The 15,624-nt window shown below is 44.0% G+C and overlaps 1 protein-coding gene across 1 annotated transcript in view; it reads left to right on the forward strand.

Annotated features, from left to right (window-relative positions):
- The first annotated feature begins 1,789 nt into the window (after window positions 1-1,789).
- SYAP1 (synapse associated protein 1) overlaps window positions 1,790-15,624 on the forward strand; it is a 112,462-nt gene continuing 98,627 nt past the window's right edge. Inside the window, exon 1 of the mRNA XM_069205037.1 lies at window positions 1,790-2,164. Within this exon, the coding sequence (XP_069061138.1) occupies window positions 1,957-2,164 (208 nt within the window). The 5' untranslated portion in view covers window positions 1,790-1,956. The remainder of the gene's footprint in view (window positions 2,165-15,624) is intronic.

Below are 15,624 nucleotides of genomic sequence, written 5' to 3' on the forward strand. Positions count from 1 at the left end.
TTAAATAATCAACAGTTCAAATCCAGTAGGGTCTTCCATTGGAGGGTTCATAGGTTGGCTTCAAATTGTCCAATCAAAAACAACAATTCACAAGCTTCTACCTAGGCATACATTATCCTTGGAGTCGGGAACGTAAGTTGCAACATATTTTACCAATTAACTCACTTTCAGAGCTTCCATTGTCTGCACCTGCAGATTGACCTTGGAGCAAAGAAGAAGATGCCAGGCTGGCACGAAACCTTAAAGATAAGCATGTGAACCGATCTCACTGGAAAAGTACAGCTTCAAGCAAGAATACACGTTTTATTAGCACATTAGAAAAACACGAGCATCTAAGCCGTGAGACAAGGCAACTAGGCCGAAGCCTCCACTAAATTTATGCTAAGTTAAAACATTTCAAACAAGCAAATCATGGCACACGTTTACGGTTATGTCAGATTAGTACAATTCTAATACATCACGTTATATAAAGCACGCTTATAAATGTTGGCGAACTACTCTGAGGGCACATTTGTCCCCGTACAATCTTTATTAGTTCGGTTAAAGTCACACTTGATTATTGCGGCACTACGTTTATGCGCTAATAAATGTAAAACCTTCGTTTCTGCGTCATCACAGCCCACAGGAGTGATATAGACCAAAGGGCATCTTAATAAATCCTGCAAAACAGGGGAGTTATCATAAGGGTTAAGTTTGGATGTGGAGGGAGCCCTGCCCACAGAGCAACAGGCCCAGCCTGTCTCAAAATTATTTCAACCCCAAGGATAGAGTCCTTGGGGCGCAATGCGGGGAGTGCAAGCTCTTGTAAGGGCTACGAGACGATCCCGTGCATCTCAACGTGTTCTTTGCAGATGGATTTCTCTTAGAGCATGCATGCTAGCCTCAGAGCTGGCTAAAAATAGAAAGAGGACTGCGCGGCAAAGACGCGAGTCCTCACTACACTGTGAAGATGTGGTCTGGAAAGGCCGCGTATGGGAGGTAAAGACAGTCAAAAATAAAACCAGCAAGCGGTTTGATGACATGTGACCCGGCTAGTGAGCAACACGGCAGCGTGCAAATCGGCAAGCTTGCCTAAAATAGAAACCACGTGCTAAACTGTTAACGGCAACAATAAACACAGCAATATGTCCTGAAAACAATAATGTCAAGAATCGATAGTACTTAACTGGCTGCACAGCAGCAAAGAAAGAGGAGTTGCTACTTTGTAGCAAGCATTTTATAGGAGGGCTGCTCTATGGGAATCACGTGATATGTCAATTCACGGGATTTGTAGTTTTTTGTGTTTTGACTTTCTGATTAGCTGCTCAAGTAATTAAAAGTGAAGACAGGGAGGCATAATCGAAGCCTCCGGTCCTGCAATAGAATTCGTTTCAAAACCAATCATATTATACTAGTCTGCACATATGAAATCAAGTTTTTAAATGCACTCTTCGTTTTGTTAATGTTGCAAAAAATACACAAAACCATAAAAATCTTTAATAGGACAAAATTAATACCTGACAACTATTGCCGCGTGTAAAAGAGACACATTACTCAAGGTAACTGAATGAGACGTGTCCCTGTTTCTATGAAGCGTAATCGCATTTCTTCTATTTGTAGATCACAGTTTTGAAGTGTAAGTCATCAAAACAAGAAAATTCTGAAAGTTAAGGTTTAATATGTATATTAAACTCGGATCTTCTGTGAAAGTTTAAAAAGACTATGAAACTTTGCCTTTGTAAGATGGCGCCAGATTAGAGAGACAGACGGACGCAGAGCTAAAAATGCTTCAAAAATGCTTCAAAAATGCCCCTCTTCTATGTTCACAGCACTATTCACTTCCAACTGTGACTTCCTGAATCCTGCTGCCGCGTCACATTCACAGACAGATCTTGTGAATGAGGAAGTAGAACTGTCAATAACAACCACCACAAGACACAGCAGCAGGCGAGGGCTCGGCGCTCCCAAACCGCAGGGATGCTGCGGGGTCTGGGCAGCTGGCTAGGTCTGGAAACAGAGGAACATCCTGCCCAAAGCCCGGCACAAGTTGAGGCTGATAGCGGGGTAGACAGCCCTGAACAGCGGCGGCCGCAGCAGCCGGAGGAGGAGGGGAGCGGCGATCCTGAGCGGCCAGTAGACCCCGATGACCAGGAGGCGCTGATGAGCCAAGCCAAAGGGCTGGGGAGTAAGTGTCATAGTTTCGTCCGTTACCATGGTAACCGTTGGGAGGGCCAGATGTGTGTGCTTATTTTGGGGGTGGGTTCCGGGGAACGATCGGGGAGGTGCACTGGATCAAGCATAGTCGATCCGTGTATATCGCCCAACTGATCCCCGGCTAGCGAATGTCAGACTTATTTGACTTGTTTGCAAGATAGTTGTTTCCCTTATACTTAAGTTGGGTACCCTTAGTTGGCTACACATCTTCATTCCTCACACTCCAGACATGCGTGATCTCCATTATTTTCAGTGGTTCCGCTCCCACAAAAGTCGAGTCGTCGAAGGCGAAGGGAGAGGCATTCCGAATCTTCTTGGGTTCCAGACCGTTTTTTTGTTTAGCTCGTGCTGTCTCTTGTTCGCAAACTTCTTGAATAGGAAGATAATGAATTGGACTAGAGAGAAGGACTACAGATATGCTTTCTTTTGCCCTGGTTGGCGGATCTACCTTCTCTCTGAAGGTATTTTACTGTTTGTGTAGCTTAAACATGTACGAGATTTGCAATGTTCTGCGACGCAGGTTCGACTGACTCAGCGTGCCCCTGGGCATTTAATGTGCTGTATTGTTAATCTGCATAGTTTGGTTATTATCGGAGATTACTTTCACGGGCAGTCTGCGTACACATTATTCCCCTGCCAATCCTACAGGCCGCCCGACCACGTAACGGTCATTTCCTGAGTGGAACCGTCTTCTAGGAGCAAAGCCCATAATGTTTGTTTTATGCATTGCAGTTTGGTCATTTTAGGCCACACCTGTACTATTACGTAAAACTTATTGTAGGACTTGACGACCAGTCTTGAATTACCTTTTTGCATGCATTAAGAACTCTCACAAGAGAAAGACAGTTATGAAAACAGAACATTAAATGTGCCCAGTATACTTAACCACATAAAGTTAGTGTTTGACTGGGATTTTAAGGTTCAGCACACTTATTGCAAGCACAGTAGTCCTTAGATCTCGCCTACAACAACCTTTAGTTGTCACTTGTCGAAAAAACGCATTGTGTACCCTAACAAAATTTACACTCAGCCTTTAGCCAGCACTTACCATTGGTTGGCTTTCTTCTAAATCTCATTTGCTTACTTCTTATTTGATGGCTTTCTTCCTTCCTATTGAGATCTTCCTTCCCGTGGATCATAGTCGCCTTGACAACCTTTTGTTTGTGTAAATTGTATTCTTCCACTGTTTTTATTCAGGTAAACTACTTGTTTTCTTACGATTTTAGCACGCTGTGGTCGGTGCAAGGGTTTCTTTCTCAGTCTCCTTGGCCACTGTGTGTTGCTTCCTCCTATTCACCCACATCTGTGTTCTCCCCGTTTTTTTTCCCATTCTTAGCTCATCAGCTTCTCCCTGTTCCTAGAGGGGCACACTTTGACGAAAGTGCTGTTGTGCACATTTTATGTATTTTTAGGCTGGGCTTGACTGCAAAGGTGTCTGCGAGACCTATTGTTACTGAATACGTAATATAAATAGAGTGGACTTTGACCATTTTACAGAGGAGTGTCCTCACTTGAGGCTTCTAGCTGTTTGGTGTATCATTCCACCGTCTCACCCATCACACATTCCATTCTTTGTGATATATTAGCTGTACAGATAAAGCACTCTGTTTCTGTTATTTTTATCTCTGCAGCCGGTATTTTTATATCTTACGTTAACAAAGATCTTATGATTTTACTAACCTTATATGTATACTATTCTTAAATAGGGAGTGCTTTCATTTAAATGTATACATTGCATTAGTGTTATATTTACCTCTTCGAGTTTTATGATCATGAGCCCCTAGTTAAGGTAGTATCTAAACAAGCATTTGTGATTCATATCATACACATTCCGACGCTTGTACTGTTAATTAACACATTGTCACCTTCTTGATGGTAGCTCCGTGGCTCTGTTTATTGAAGTCCAAGTTATTTTCTCAAATGGGAAGCCTACACATGTTTCGTCCCTTGTTGGCCTGCACGCCTTGGCCTTTTTCAAGGCTGATTTGGTCTCTCAAGTTAAAATCATGTCCTTGGCGAAAGTTGTGCTTTCTTCATGAATTGGAAAGGCTGACTAATACAACGATTAATGCTCCAGCTGTGTACCGAGGTATTGTGAATCACGTTCTTGTCAAATGCTTGGAATCTAAGGTCTCTGACAGTCGTCATTTATTATCTGTGGTCTGGGTCTCTATGTAATATACTGATAGGGGTTTTCATCCAGCCCTCTTCGTCTGTTGTTCTCTTATTTTGACAGTTATGTTTTTCTGTCGCCCAGTACAGCATTGGGCAGTGGGGCAGCTCACCTCAGCAACTTGCTAACTTTGCTCTGTGACAGCATTCTGCCCTCTCAAAAGAAGCACATCCACATACAAAGTAGTTCTCTTAATTGCCATGCACTTCCATGGCAAAGTGTGCTTTTTGAGACCAAAAATCTATGTTTTAAGACATTGTTTTTATATTGGTGGGGGCTCGGCAGCTTCTCCAACAGTGAAGTTTTGCAAAAACCATGACAGAAAAAAAGAAACCTTGACAAAGCAAAAGGGGGCGGCCAATGCCAGACGTACTGAATTTGCCAGTCCTAGTTCCTAATGTTTTGAGTCAGCCCGTCACAATGTTTTATACTGTTTTTTTTTTTTTTTTTGTGTGACTAGATGCATTCTTTCCAATAAAAACTTAAGCATTGCCCTTAACTCTGATGTTCAGTAAGTATGAGGCGTTTATTTACAGGAGTATTTAAAGTGGACTGGAGATTTTCCCTGTGCACAATCTTTCAGGTAGGCATGAACACGTTTAGTCAGCCATGAACTTTTTGTTTTTCTTGCTACCTGGCGGTGTTTTAACTCCGTGAACCCGCAAGCAGTTCCTCTCTGTATTTCCAATGTTTACTCAGGCTATGTGCTTTGTTTAGTGTTACTTTTTCTCTGTAGATGTATTTGGCTGGCTATGAAAATTAGATTGGCTCAATCAATTGTTTCTCCTCTTTGGTACAAACTCACAATTTCTACCGATATTTGCTATGGTGTACAACATGGTGTCAGTTTTAATAACCGAATTAATCAGGCAGCCAAGTGTTTAGGGAACATGTAGCCGGAAACCAAGGATGCTGAACCATGTCTTATTACAGCCCCACATGCCAAGTCCTGCTGCAATAAAACACTGAGTTTCTTTAAGGAACAAGTGTATCATATGTATTAATTCTAAAGTGATGATTGTGTAGGGCCCTTTGAAGATGTCTGGAGAGCGCAAACATTTTTATTTTTTGGCCTGGGGTAATAGGAGCGATTGTGGTGTTTGCCAATGTTTGTGTTCGAATTACATGTCCGTCAGACTATCTCAAAGTAAATGCCTACTGTTCTGTGCTGATATAATGATGTAAATGTGCTAGCAAAAATTCCCCTGCTCGGGTAAAGTGGGAATTTTATAAACACTATTACCCAGAACGTAGAGCAGTTAACACACCTTCCTATAGAATGTGCGTGCTGAGTTTATGAATTAAGTGATGAAGCAACTGTAGTGGATAGTGGATACGTGTCTGGTTCCAAATCTTCAAAATGGGTTATTTTTAATTATTTCACTCTTACTGTGCAGACCTAAATATACCTTTAACACACATGCGGGTGTACATGATGGTATATACATAGTATTTGGGCTACTTCTTCTAATCATTTTCAATTTCTCTATGAATTTTAAGTATGTAAGCCAAGGCTGACCATGCTGAGGTGGCATTTTAGGGCGCATATCAATGTAGAAGAAGCTTTAAATCTGTAACAATTGGAAGTAGCTGAATACTTTAAGGACTATCACCATATCGCACAATCTCTAAATCTATGTTGGTTCAGACAAGCCGTTTTGTAAATCTTAAAGCCACAATCCCAATCTGGCAGGAAACTGGACTTCTTTCTGACTAAATAATTTGAAATCCTCCCTCTTTAGGGTCGTCACCCTTTCCGGTTTGTACTATGGCAGCGCCTTCACCTTGGTTTTCCCAGCTCGTCAAAATAAAGATTATACAGAACCAGGGCAGCCAGTATTGTCTTCAGCTTGAGAGTGACACTCTTGCACATCCAGAACACTCCGCAAGGAAAAGGTTCCCAGTTACTTTTAAGAACGTCTTTTACAGATCCCCCAGAGATCTCAGATACTACATCTGAACATTTCATGCCATGGTTCCTAAAATAACACTAGGATATCTGAAATGTCTCAGTTCTGGCTATCAACTCTTGGAATTTGCTCCCATGGCCCTGCATGGAGAGCGAAATATCCTTTAGTTTCCCACAAAAACAAAGACATACTTGTTTCAATAGGATTTTGTGATCTAACTGCTTTCCTGTTCCTCTTCAAGGCGTTAGTTGCTTCCCACCCCCTCTGTATTAACCAGACGTGCCACCTGTATTGGCACAATTTCCCTGGATGCCAGTTTTACCCTCCTTATTCTGCACTCTGAAGTGCTTCAACAACTGCACAAGTGCTTTTTCATGCCCATTAAACTTGGGCACCAAATACACATGTGGTGTAGGTTTTGAAAGTATTTAATTGTATTTTGGAATGGACGCCAGTAAAACAAACTACAAAAGAGATGATCAAATAGATGATTTCTGAATAGAAGAAACACACACTCTGAGACACAAGTTAATTATAGAAAAAGGACATATATGCTGGGGAGGCCCATTATGTACCACACTGTAAAAAATGCAGATTATTTATTTTATGTACAACCAAAACGTATTATTGACCAGTGTAGGTTTGGTTTGCTGAGCCCCTTTGTAAACATGACATTGCACGGGTCATTTCATTGCAAAACAAATCTAAATCCTAGGGATGATGTGGTCCTTTAGAAATTATATCTGCTAAACAGAGAACTGATATGTCATTTAAAAAAAAAAGTTAATCAGATAGCTAGCTCTTTGCCTGTGTGGTAACATGTACTAGTTGATTTTACATTTTTTTGCTTTAACATAATCAGCCAACATTGCTTACCAGGCTGACTCCCCTCTTTTTTTTTCTAAATACCTTTACATTGTGGGTCTGATATTGTCAGAAAGGACACAGGGTATGATCAACCAGGGAAGGATATCATGCAGTGACCAAAGTACCTCGTTTCAGAACAAAATATACTTTCTGAGATGAAGGAATGCTGCAGAGTAGCACTTCTCAGTAATGTCCATCAGACTTGATTGAGAAGGGACCCATGCTTCTACATTTTTACACAGAACCGACGCAGCCCTTGTCATGTGACTGAAAAATCATTGCAGCGCCTGTTTAACTGGGCTTCCATCATCACAGCACATCTTGATTTTCCAAGCATCGTCTTTGGGCGCCAATTCGTCATCGAGGCTGCATGTCCAGAAATCGACGCATCACCTCCCCTGCCAGTTTGGAACTGTCTCACCTGTGAGAAAAGAATCAATGCATCACCTCCCTGGCGCAGTAAATAACTGACGTATCCTTTTTGCTTTTTTTTTGGTCCTCACCTACTCTGTGGCCCACATCGTCTTTGTTTTTGACACACCCTAGGTACTTTGTACTAAAGAGATACATTATTAATTCCTATGGATTAAGACTAATTTAAACCTCTAAAAAGTGATATTGTGACCTGTGTATTGGACCTATGTTGTTTTGTTCTTGTTTTATTCAGAGAAATATTATCTATTTTTCTAAACTGGTGTGGATTACTTTTGTGGTGATTTCACTGTGTTACTGTATGAGTTATTGCACAAATACTTTACACATTGCCTTCTAAGTTAAGCCTGCACAGGATAATTTAGATTGTGTTGTGACTTACCCTGGCTAGGATTGTGGTTCCTACTTGGACACGTAGCATACCTCTGGCAACTAGAGTCCCAATTTCTAACATTGGTGATCAGTGATGAGGATAGGACTTGTGTTTGTGCAGTGCCAAACAATAGCTACGTGTACACTACTTACCCACATTTAAAGAGCATTTCAATTTTTTTTCTTTTCCCTGCTTTGCATTTTTTAATACATCCTATACAACATGTCTCTGGCTGGTTCTACAAATAGAGCCATGGAGTTTGAGGTGGCTAAGCTGGAGGAGTACACAGTTAACCAATTGAAAGGCTTTTGCAGAGGGATGAGGGTACCTGCCCAAGGAGCCACCAAGAAGGTGGAGTTTCAAATGGCGCTGAGGGCCTGGACAGAATCCCATTCCCAAGAGAATGATGAGTTGGGGGAGCATGTAAATGACTTTTACGAGGAGCTGCCTGCAGCAGTTGAGGGAGACAGGAAGCAGTGTCTTTAGTCATGGCCTGACCAGAGGAAAGGAAAGAGAATTCCAGCTGCAGTTGGCAAAATTAAATATGAGGCAGAGGAGAGGAAGGCTGAAAGTGCCTTACTAGAAAAGAAACTACCTCTGGCTCATGAACTAAAAGAGCTAGTCCTCAAGGCAAGGCAGCCTGAGTCCAGCAGTGATGGTGAGAGCATACATGCAGTACCTAATGGAGACAAGAAGGGTTGTATACCCAAGGATTTGATGCCCAGTTATGTGGTGGGAGATTACATTGATGAGTGGTTTCCTACTTATGAAGTTGCATTGAAGGTACAAAGGGTTCCTGAAGAGCAGTTGGAGGGTGGAGTGGGGGTTAGGTGGGCTGTTGGGGGGGGAGGGGGGTGGAGTGCTGCGGGTCTGTGGGAACATATGCCAACACTTGGGAGGGACACACTTCTAACATTTGGGGTTGGGGACCAGACCAAGTACACTCCCATGAAAGCCATTCTGATTGCCAAATTTGGAATGACTCCTCAGAAGTATCACCAAAGATTTAGGGACAGCCATAAGCTCTCCAACCAACCAATCCTGACTAGATTTCATTGATTACTCCCATATGGCACTCAATGGCTGTGTGTGGGCAACAAAATCAATGATTATGTTGGGTTGTACAGTTAAATTTTGAGAGAGCACATGTTCAGTGTCTGTTTTACAGAGTTCTGCCAGCACCTAGTTGACAGTAAGCTGATTGATCCCAGGAAGCTTGCTGAGGAGGAGGACCTCTGGGCTAGCACCGATTGTCCAAAAAGGTATCTCTGGGGACGTCCACAAAGGTGGTCAGGGTTCCCACCAGAAGAAAGAGTGGGGAGGAAAACTTACAAATAAGGAGCTAAAGGCCCCCAAAATAACTCCCAAAGGAGTAGTGGTAACCAGTCCCAGTCTGATCCTAAAAATAAAGGGTTCTTTGACCATGATACAGCAAGTTTTGTACCCCAGTGCACATAGTGCTCCAAGTATGGTCACTCTAAGGGCGACTCCAAAAGTCCCAAGAGGGCGCAGTGCTCCACTGATGGGTAGACACCTGGGTTGGCCAGTGTGGCTCTCGGGTAGGAAGTAGTTCCAGCTAGTTTTGGGGAACCCTAGTGTCCCTGGGGGATAAAGATAATGTGCCAAAATCCCATGTGACTGCCATTACTTCTAAGTATAGGTAGTGGGTCACAATTAATGGGCAGCGGGTGGAGGCACTTCGTGACACAGGAGCCAGCATGCCAACTGTCAAGTTTTAGCTGGTGTCAGCACAGTAGGTACTACCAAACACATTTCGCCAAGTCACAGTCGCCGACAATCATGAGAGCCATCTACCGGTAGCTCTGTTTCCCTTTAAGTGGGGGGATGTTTCTGGTACTTGGAATGTTGCTGTGAGCCCTACCATGCATGTAGATTGTCTGTTAGGCAATGACATGGAGCATAGTACCTGGAGGGAGGTAGACCTCGGGTCTCACTTGGAGATGATGGGATTGCCTGAGTGGGTTTGTATGACAACACAGTCCGTGGCGGCCCGTGAAGGGACTCAAGGGCGTCTGGAGCCTGGAACAATGGACAAGAAAACTGCCAAGGAAAGGGGCAAGGGGTGCAGGAATCTGGTCCCTGAAATTTCTGCAGTGGAAGTTGACAGGGTCCCTAAGGAGGAGGCTCATCAGCCAACTGAGGAGGACATTTCTGCCGTAGGGGACCTACCTGAGCTTGCTGAATGGCAAGTTGATGGTGGGTCTATCAGGGAGGAATTCTGCAAAGCGCAGAGAGAGAGTTGCCACTCGTGAGGGCTTGAGGCAACAGCCCTTGGCCCATACAGCAGGTGAAGCCTCTGGGTTTCACCTAATCTTCTGGCAGAGTGATCTCCTCTACATCGAGCCTAAGGCTCTGGTTAGTGGGGTAACCCTTGTGCTGGTTGCCCCGCAGTGTTACTGGACCTTCCTAAAGGGATTGGCTCATGACATACCCCTGGCAGGACATTTAAGGCAAGACCTTTTTTGGGCTTGCCACCCACTTTTATTGGCCTGGAATAAAGACAGTCTCAGTGACATTCTGCAGGTCCTGTCTCACCTACCAGGTCCGTGGAAGTCAAAGTGAAAGGTGAAAGCTCCCCTGATCCCACATCCCGTTGTTGGCACCCTGTTAAAAAAGGTGGGCATCAACATCAGGGCTTGAAAAAGCATAAAAATGTTACTAGACCTGAGGGTCGAGTAACTTAAATAATCTACTTGATCTAACTGTAATATACTTGACCCGTAAACGGGTCTCAAATTGTGTGACCATAGGCAAATAGTTTACAGAGTCGCCTCTTTCTTAATTCTCACATATTATTGCACCTTCAAATATGTGAGCTCAGCATTTCTGCAGTACAAACATCTTTTGTTTGATTAAGTAGACTAAAGTTTGCTGCATGCATCATAAGAATCTAGCCCAGATACCAATGAGGTCTAGACCACATAACCTAGGACTTATTTAGTTTTCTAACAACATTGCCATCAGGGCAGGAGTGCTTCTCAGTTTGTTTAAACACTCAGTTTTAATAAATATATTACTAAACCATGATGTGGTAACATATTGCCATCTACAAACAGTAACTTTCTAAGAAATGTCCAAAAAGCTCTCCATTAACTTGCAGCTTTACTGATAAAACCATGTAGTGTACTAACTATCTGTGAAAATTGGGTTTGAGAAAACATATCCTTTGCCCATCAACATGTAAAGTATTAAGATTTGTTTTCATCCTATTAAAATGTGTTTTCATCGCACAGAAATATAAAAAAGGGCTTTCACAACTACTGAAATATATTTTGATTTGTTTGCACAGTTGACTTAGCCATTTAAATGTTGTGTGTTAGGAAAAACTTGACACCCTATATCCTTCTATTTGATATTGTAAGCAGCAGGTCACACAGTTCACCTTACAAAGCCCTGGAACTCTGCAGTCAGAAGGAAAATTAATTGTAAGAAAAACTGACTTTTGACATCTGTCTGTAAACACAGAGCAAATGTGAAGTAAGAACAAGATTTAAAGGCATCTTTTATTGCCTCTCCACTTTTCAACTGAACAGAACACCTGTTCAATGTCAACTTCCCAGAAGGGACGAGTAAGTATTAAGAATAGCCCGACCTGATCAAAAAGACATGAGTGGTCGAGTGGATTTTTCGAGCGCTGAACATCATTGGACTATTGGATCCCAAGACAGCTCTAGGCAACAGGAACATCATGGTCTTGATGGACCATGCCACACGCTACCCAGAAGCAATCCAGCTGAGGACAGTGACTTCACCTGTGGTGACCAGAACTCTTTTGGGGATCTTTACCAGTGTGGGGTTCCCCAGAGAGATAGTGTGTGACCGAGGCACTAACTTCATGTCAGCGTACATTTAATCCACGTGGGATGTGTGTTGTGTAACCTATAAGTACACCACCCCCTGTCTTCCCAAACCAGTAGTCTAGTTGAGAGGTTCAACAAGACCTTGAAGGGCATGATTGCAGGCCTACTTGAGACCATGAAGCGTCAGTGGGACATCCTCTTCCCATGCCTTGTCTTTGCCTATCAGGAGGTGCCATAGAAAGGAGTTGGGTTCAGTCCCTTTGAACTCCTCTATGGCCACCCTCTCAGAGGACGTCGGAGCATTGTCAATGAGGGGTGGGAGAAAGTTCCCAGGAAACCTCCCCCAGGATGTGCTCAACTACATGTTAGCTCTCTGGAACCAGATGCATTGCTTCTGGAAAAAGGCCAAGAACAACCTTGAGGCCAGCCAAGAGGTAATGAAACATTGGTATGACCAGAAGACCACTCTGGTAGAGTTTCAGCCTGGCCAGAAAGTACAGGTAATGGAACAAGTAGAGCCCTGATCTCTCCAGGACAGCTAGACTAGCCCATATAAAATTAAAGAGCATAAGAGGAGCTCTCTTACTCAGTGGATCTCCAGACCCCTAGAAACCCCCTAAGGGTGCTCCATGTTAACAGACTCAGGCATCACTTTAGGAGGTCCGAAGTGAACATGCTCCTTGTGATGGGCGAGGCTGTAGAGTAGGAGAGTGAACCTCTCCCTGACCTCCTCTCTGCACAGGAACACGATGAGTCTGTGAAGGGTGTCAGCCTCTCTACACCCTGACCCCAGAGTAGCAAGATGACTGTTACAAGTTGCTGGGACAGTTTGCCACACTGTTCTCAGTCATCCCTGGACTCCCACATCTGTGCGTCCATGACATTGACAAGGGAGACAGTTCTCCTCTACAGAACACAATTTACAGATTGTCAGACAAGGTGAGAGCCAGCATCCAAGAGGAAGTCTCCAGAATGCTAGAGTTTGGGGTTATTGAACCCTTTAGCAGTCCCTGTTCCGGCCCCCCACTAAGCGCTAAACCAGAGCTTCGGTTCTGCATGGACTAGAGAGGCCTCAATTCCGTGATGCCCTCCGTATCTCGAGAGCTGATGAGCTAATTTTCAGGCTAGGCGCTGCCAAAGTCCTCAGTACCTTTGTTTTAACATCAGGGTACTGGCACATTGCCTTGACTGAGGGAGCAAAAGAGAGGTCAGCATTCTGAACCCCAGAGGGCCATTGCCAATTCCGGGTGATGCCCTTTGGCTTGAAGAATGCCCCTGTAACCTTCCAACGGTTGGTTAGCAGGGTCCTAGCTGGCAAGGATGCTTTCAGGGCCGACTACTTGGACAATATTACCGTCTACAGTGCCAGTGGGGGGAACACCTGGATCATCTCCAAAGGGTGCTTCAGGTCCGGCAACAGGCAGGCCTGACAATCAGGGCCAGCAGGTGTCAGATTGGGCAGGGTTCTGTGGTGTATTTGGGACACCTGGTAGGTGGTGGCAAGATGCAGCCCCTCCAGGCCAAGATTGAAACCATCATGGGCTGTCCACCACCTAAAACCCAAACTGATGTTATAGTCTTCCAGGGCCTCACAAGCTACTACAGAAGATTAATTAAGGGCTATGGCACCATTGTTGCCCCCTTAACTGAACTGTCTTCCAAGAAGCAGGCTAAGTTGGTGATTTGGACAGAGACTTGTCAGAAAGCCTTTGATTCACTCCTGGAAGCCATGTGCACAGCACCTGTGCTCAGGGCTCCTGAATACTCCAAGTAATTAGTTGTGCAGATGAACGCTTCAGAGCATGGCATAGGGGCTGTCTTGGCACAGCTGAATGAGGAGGGCCTAGAGCAACTGGTAGCCTTCATTAGCAAGAGGTTACTTCCACAAGAACAGGTAGAGTGTATTTGAAAGAGAAGCATTTGCTGTGGTCTGGGCTCTGAAGAAGCTGAAGGACTGCTCTTCTGCTAGTTGCTGTGCTGCTCCCTGACTCTGCTAGAAGGACTATGCATTCCCAGCACACGTGCTCTCTAAGGGTTTGTCAGCTTGCCGCCTGTTAGGGTGTCTCAGGACCATCAAAGACATCACCTAAAAGAGAAAATCCACGCCTCAACGGGCCGTGCCGGAAACACTTGTTGTACACCTGAAAAATCATTGCAGCCCCTGCAGAATCGACTCAGCGGCTGTTTCACAGTGGTCCCATCGTCCCACAGCATCTGGATTTTGCACGCATCGTCTTTGGGAACCAATTCATCATCGACTCTGCACCGCAGCGAGGAACCAAGGCTGCATGTCTGGAAATCAGCGCATCGTCTTTCCTGTGAGGACAGATTTAATGCATGGCCTCCCCTGCCAGTAAGGAACCAACGCATCGTCTCACCTGTGGAAAAGAATAGTCGTTTAACCTCCCCTGCCCACTAAAGAACTGACACATCGCTTTGCTTTTTGTGCCCCCTCTCCTCCTCTGTTGCCTGCATCGTCTTTGTTTTTGACGCGTCCTTGGTACTTTGTGCTAAAGAGATACATCCATTGATTTCTGTTAATTAAGACTTACTTGAACTTCTGCAAAGTGATATTTTGACCTGTGTATATTGGACCTTTGTCATTGTGGTCTTGTTTTATTCAGATAAACATTATTTATTTTTCTACACTGGTGTGGATTACTTATTTTGGTGTTTTCACTGGGTTACTGTTTGAGTTATTGCACAAATACTTTAAACATTGCCTTCTAAGTTAAACCTCCCTGCCCCGTGCCAAGCTACCGGAGGGTGAGCACAGGATAATTTAGGTTGTGTTGGGATTTAAACTGACTAGGATTGTGGTCCCTGTTTGGACAGGGGGGCATATCTGTGCCAACTAGAGGCCCAATTTCCAATGCCTTTGGATTATTTCTGTGAAGCCTCAGACATGATTAAAGACTGTGGTATATGTCAGGACTGCATTTCAATTGTGGCCAGTGCCACCCCAATGGGAACATACTATTACTTCCGCAGATAGGCCAAACTACTAGAGAATTTGAAAATTTGCCATATAGATCTCATGGCCAACCAAAAAATAACTCATTCTGATTTTCTCTGTAATTTATGTGCATAGCAATTTTGAGTAAAATGATTGTGCTCTGCAACTGTTGCTCCTGCCAGAGTACATACTATTGTAAATTCCAGTGAAATATTTTAAAGACCTGTATAAAGTTGTTAGCAGCTTGATTTGTGCAATTGAGGGTCCAGGTGTAAGGTGCAACAAGGCCACAGTAGTGATCAGTATGTTAGTTTACTTATAACGAGCATTGACAAAGCCACTAGCTTTCACCTTTGAGAGTTATTGGCTTTGCCAATGTTTTTTTAGAGATGCTGTACAGCATCTGGCTGCTTGTGCACTGTGGCTAAAAAAAGTGAAGATGCAACTGTTGCATTATTTTGTAGGTGAACCCATGCTAAAAGCGCTCTGTTAAAACGTAGAGCGAAAGTGCTTACAAAAAACAGATTAGTAGGTTGTGAAGTGGATGGTGGTTGAAGCAACAGGGGTGGGGGGCAGAAGCAACATGGCAGGTGAGAGCAAAAGCAACACAGTGGGCTGGGGGAGAAAAGAAATGAGGGAGAGAACACTGTGTATGGTGGGGTAGAAGCACACGAGTGAGAGAGAATAACAAAAGAGCGGATGGTATTGAGAAGCACATGGGCGAGAGATAACAATAGGTACAGGGGAGAAAAGCACACAAGGGGCGCAGCTGAAAGACATATGAACTCTCAGGGAGTGCTTAAACAGAGAGAGAAAATGTTTCCTAAAATCTAGCAGAGGAAGCATGGAGGCCAACCAGTCAGAGATGGTAAAGAGACCATGCTCCATGGAAGAGATAA

This window comes from Pleurodeles waltl, chromosome 8 (assembly GCF_031143425.1).
Source record: "Pleurodeles waltl isolate 20211129_DDA chromosome 8, aPleWal1.hap1.20221129, whole genome shotgun sequence".
Classification (NCBI taxonomy): Eukaryota; Metazoa; Chordata; class Amphibia; order Caudata; family Salamandridae; genus Pleurodeles; species Pleurodeles waltl.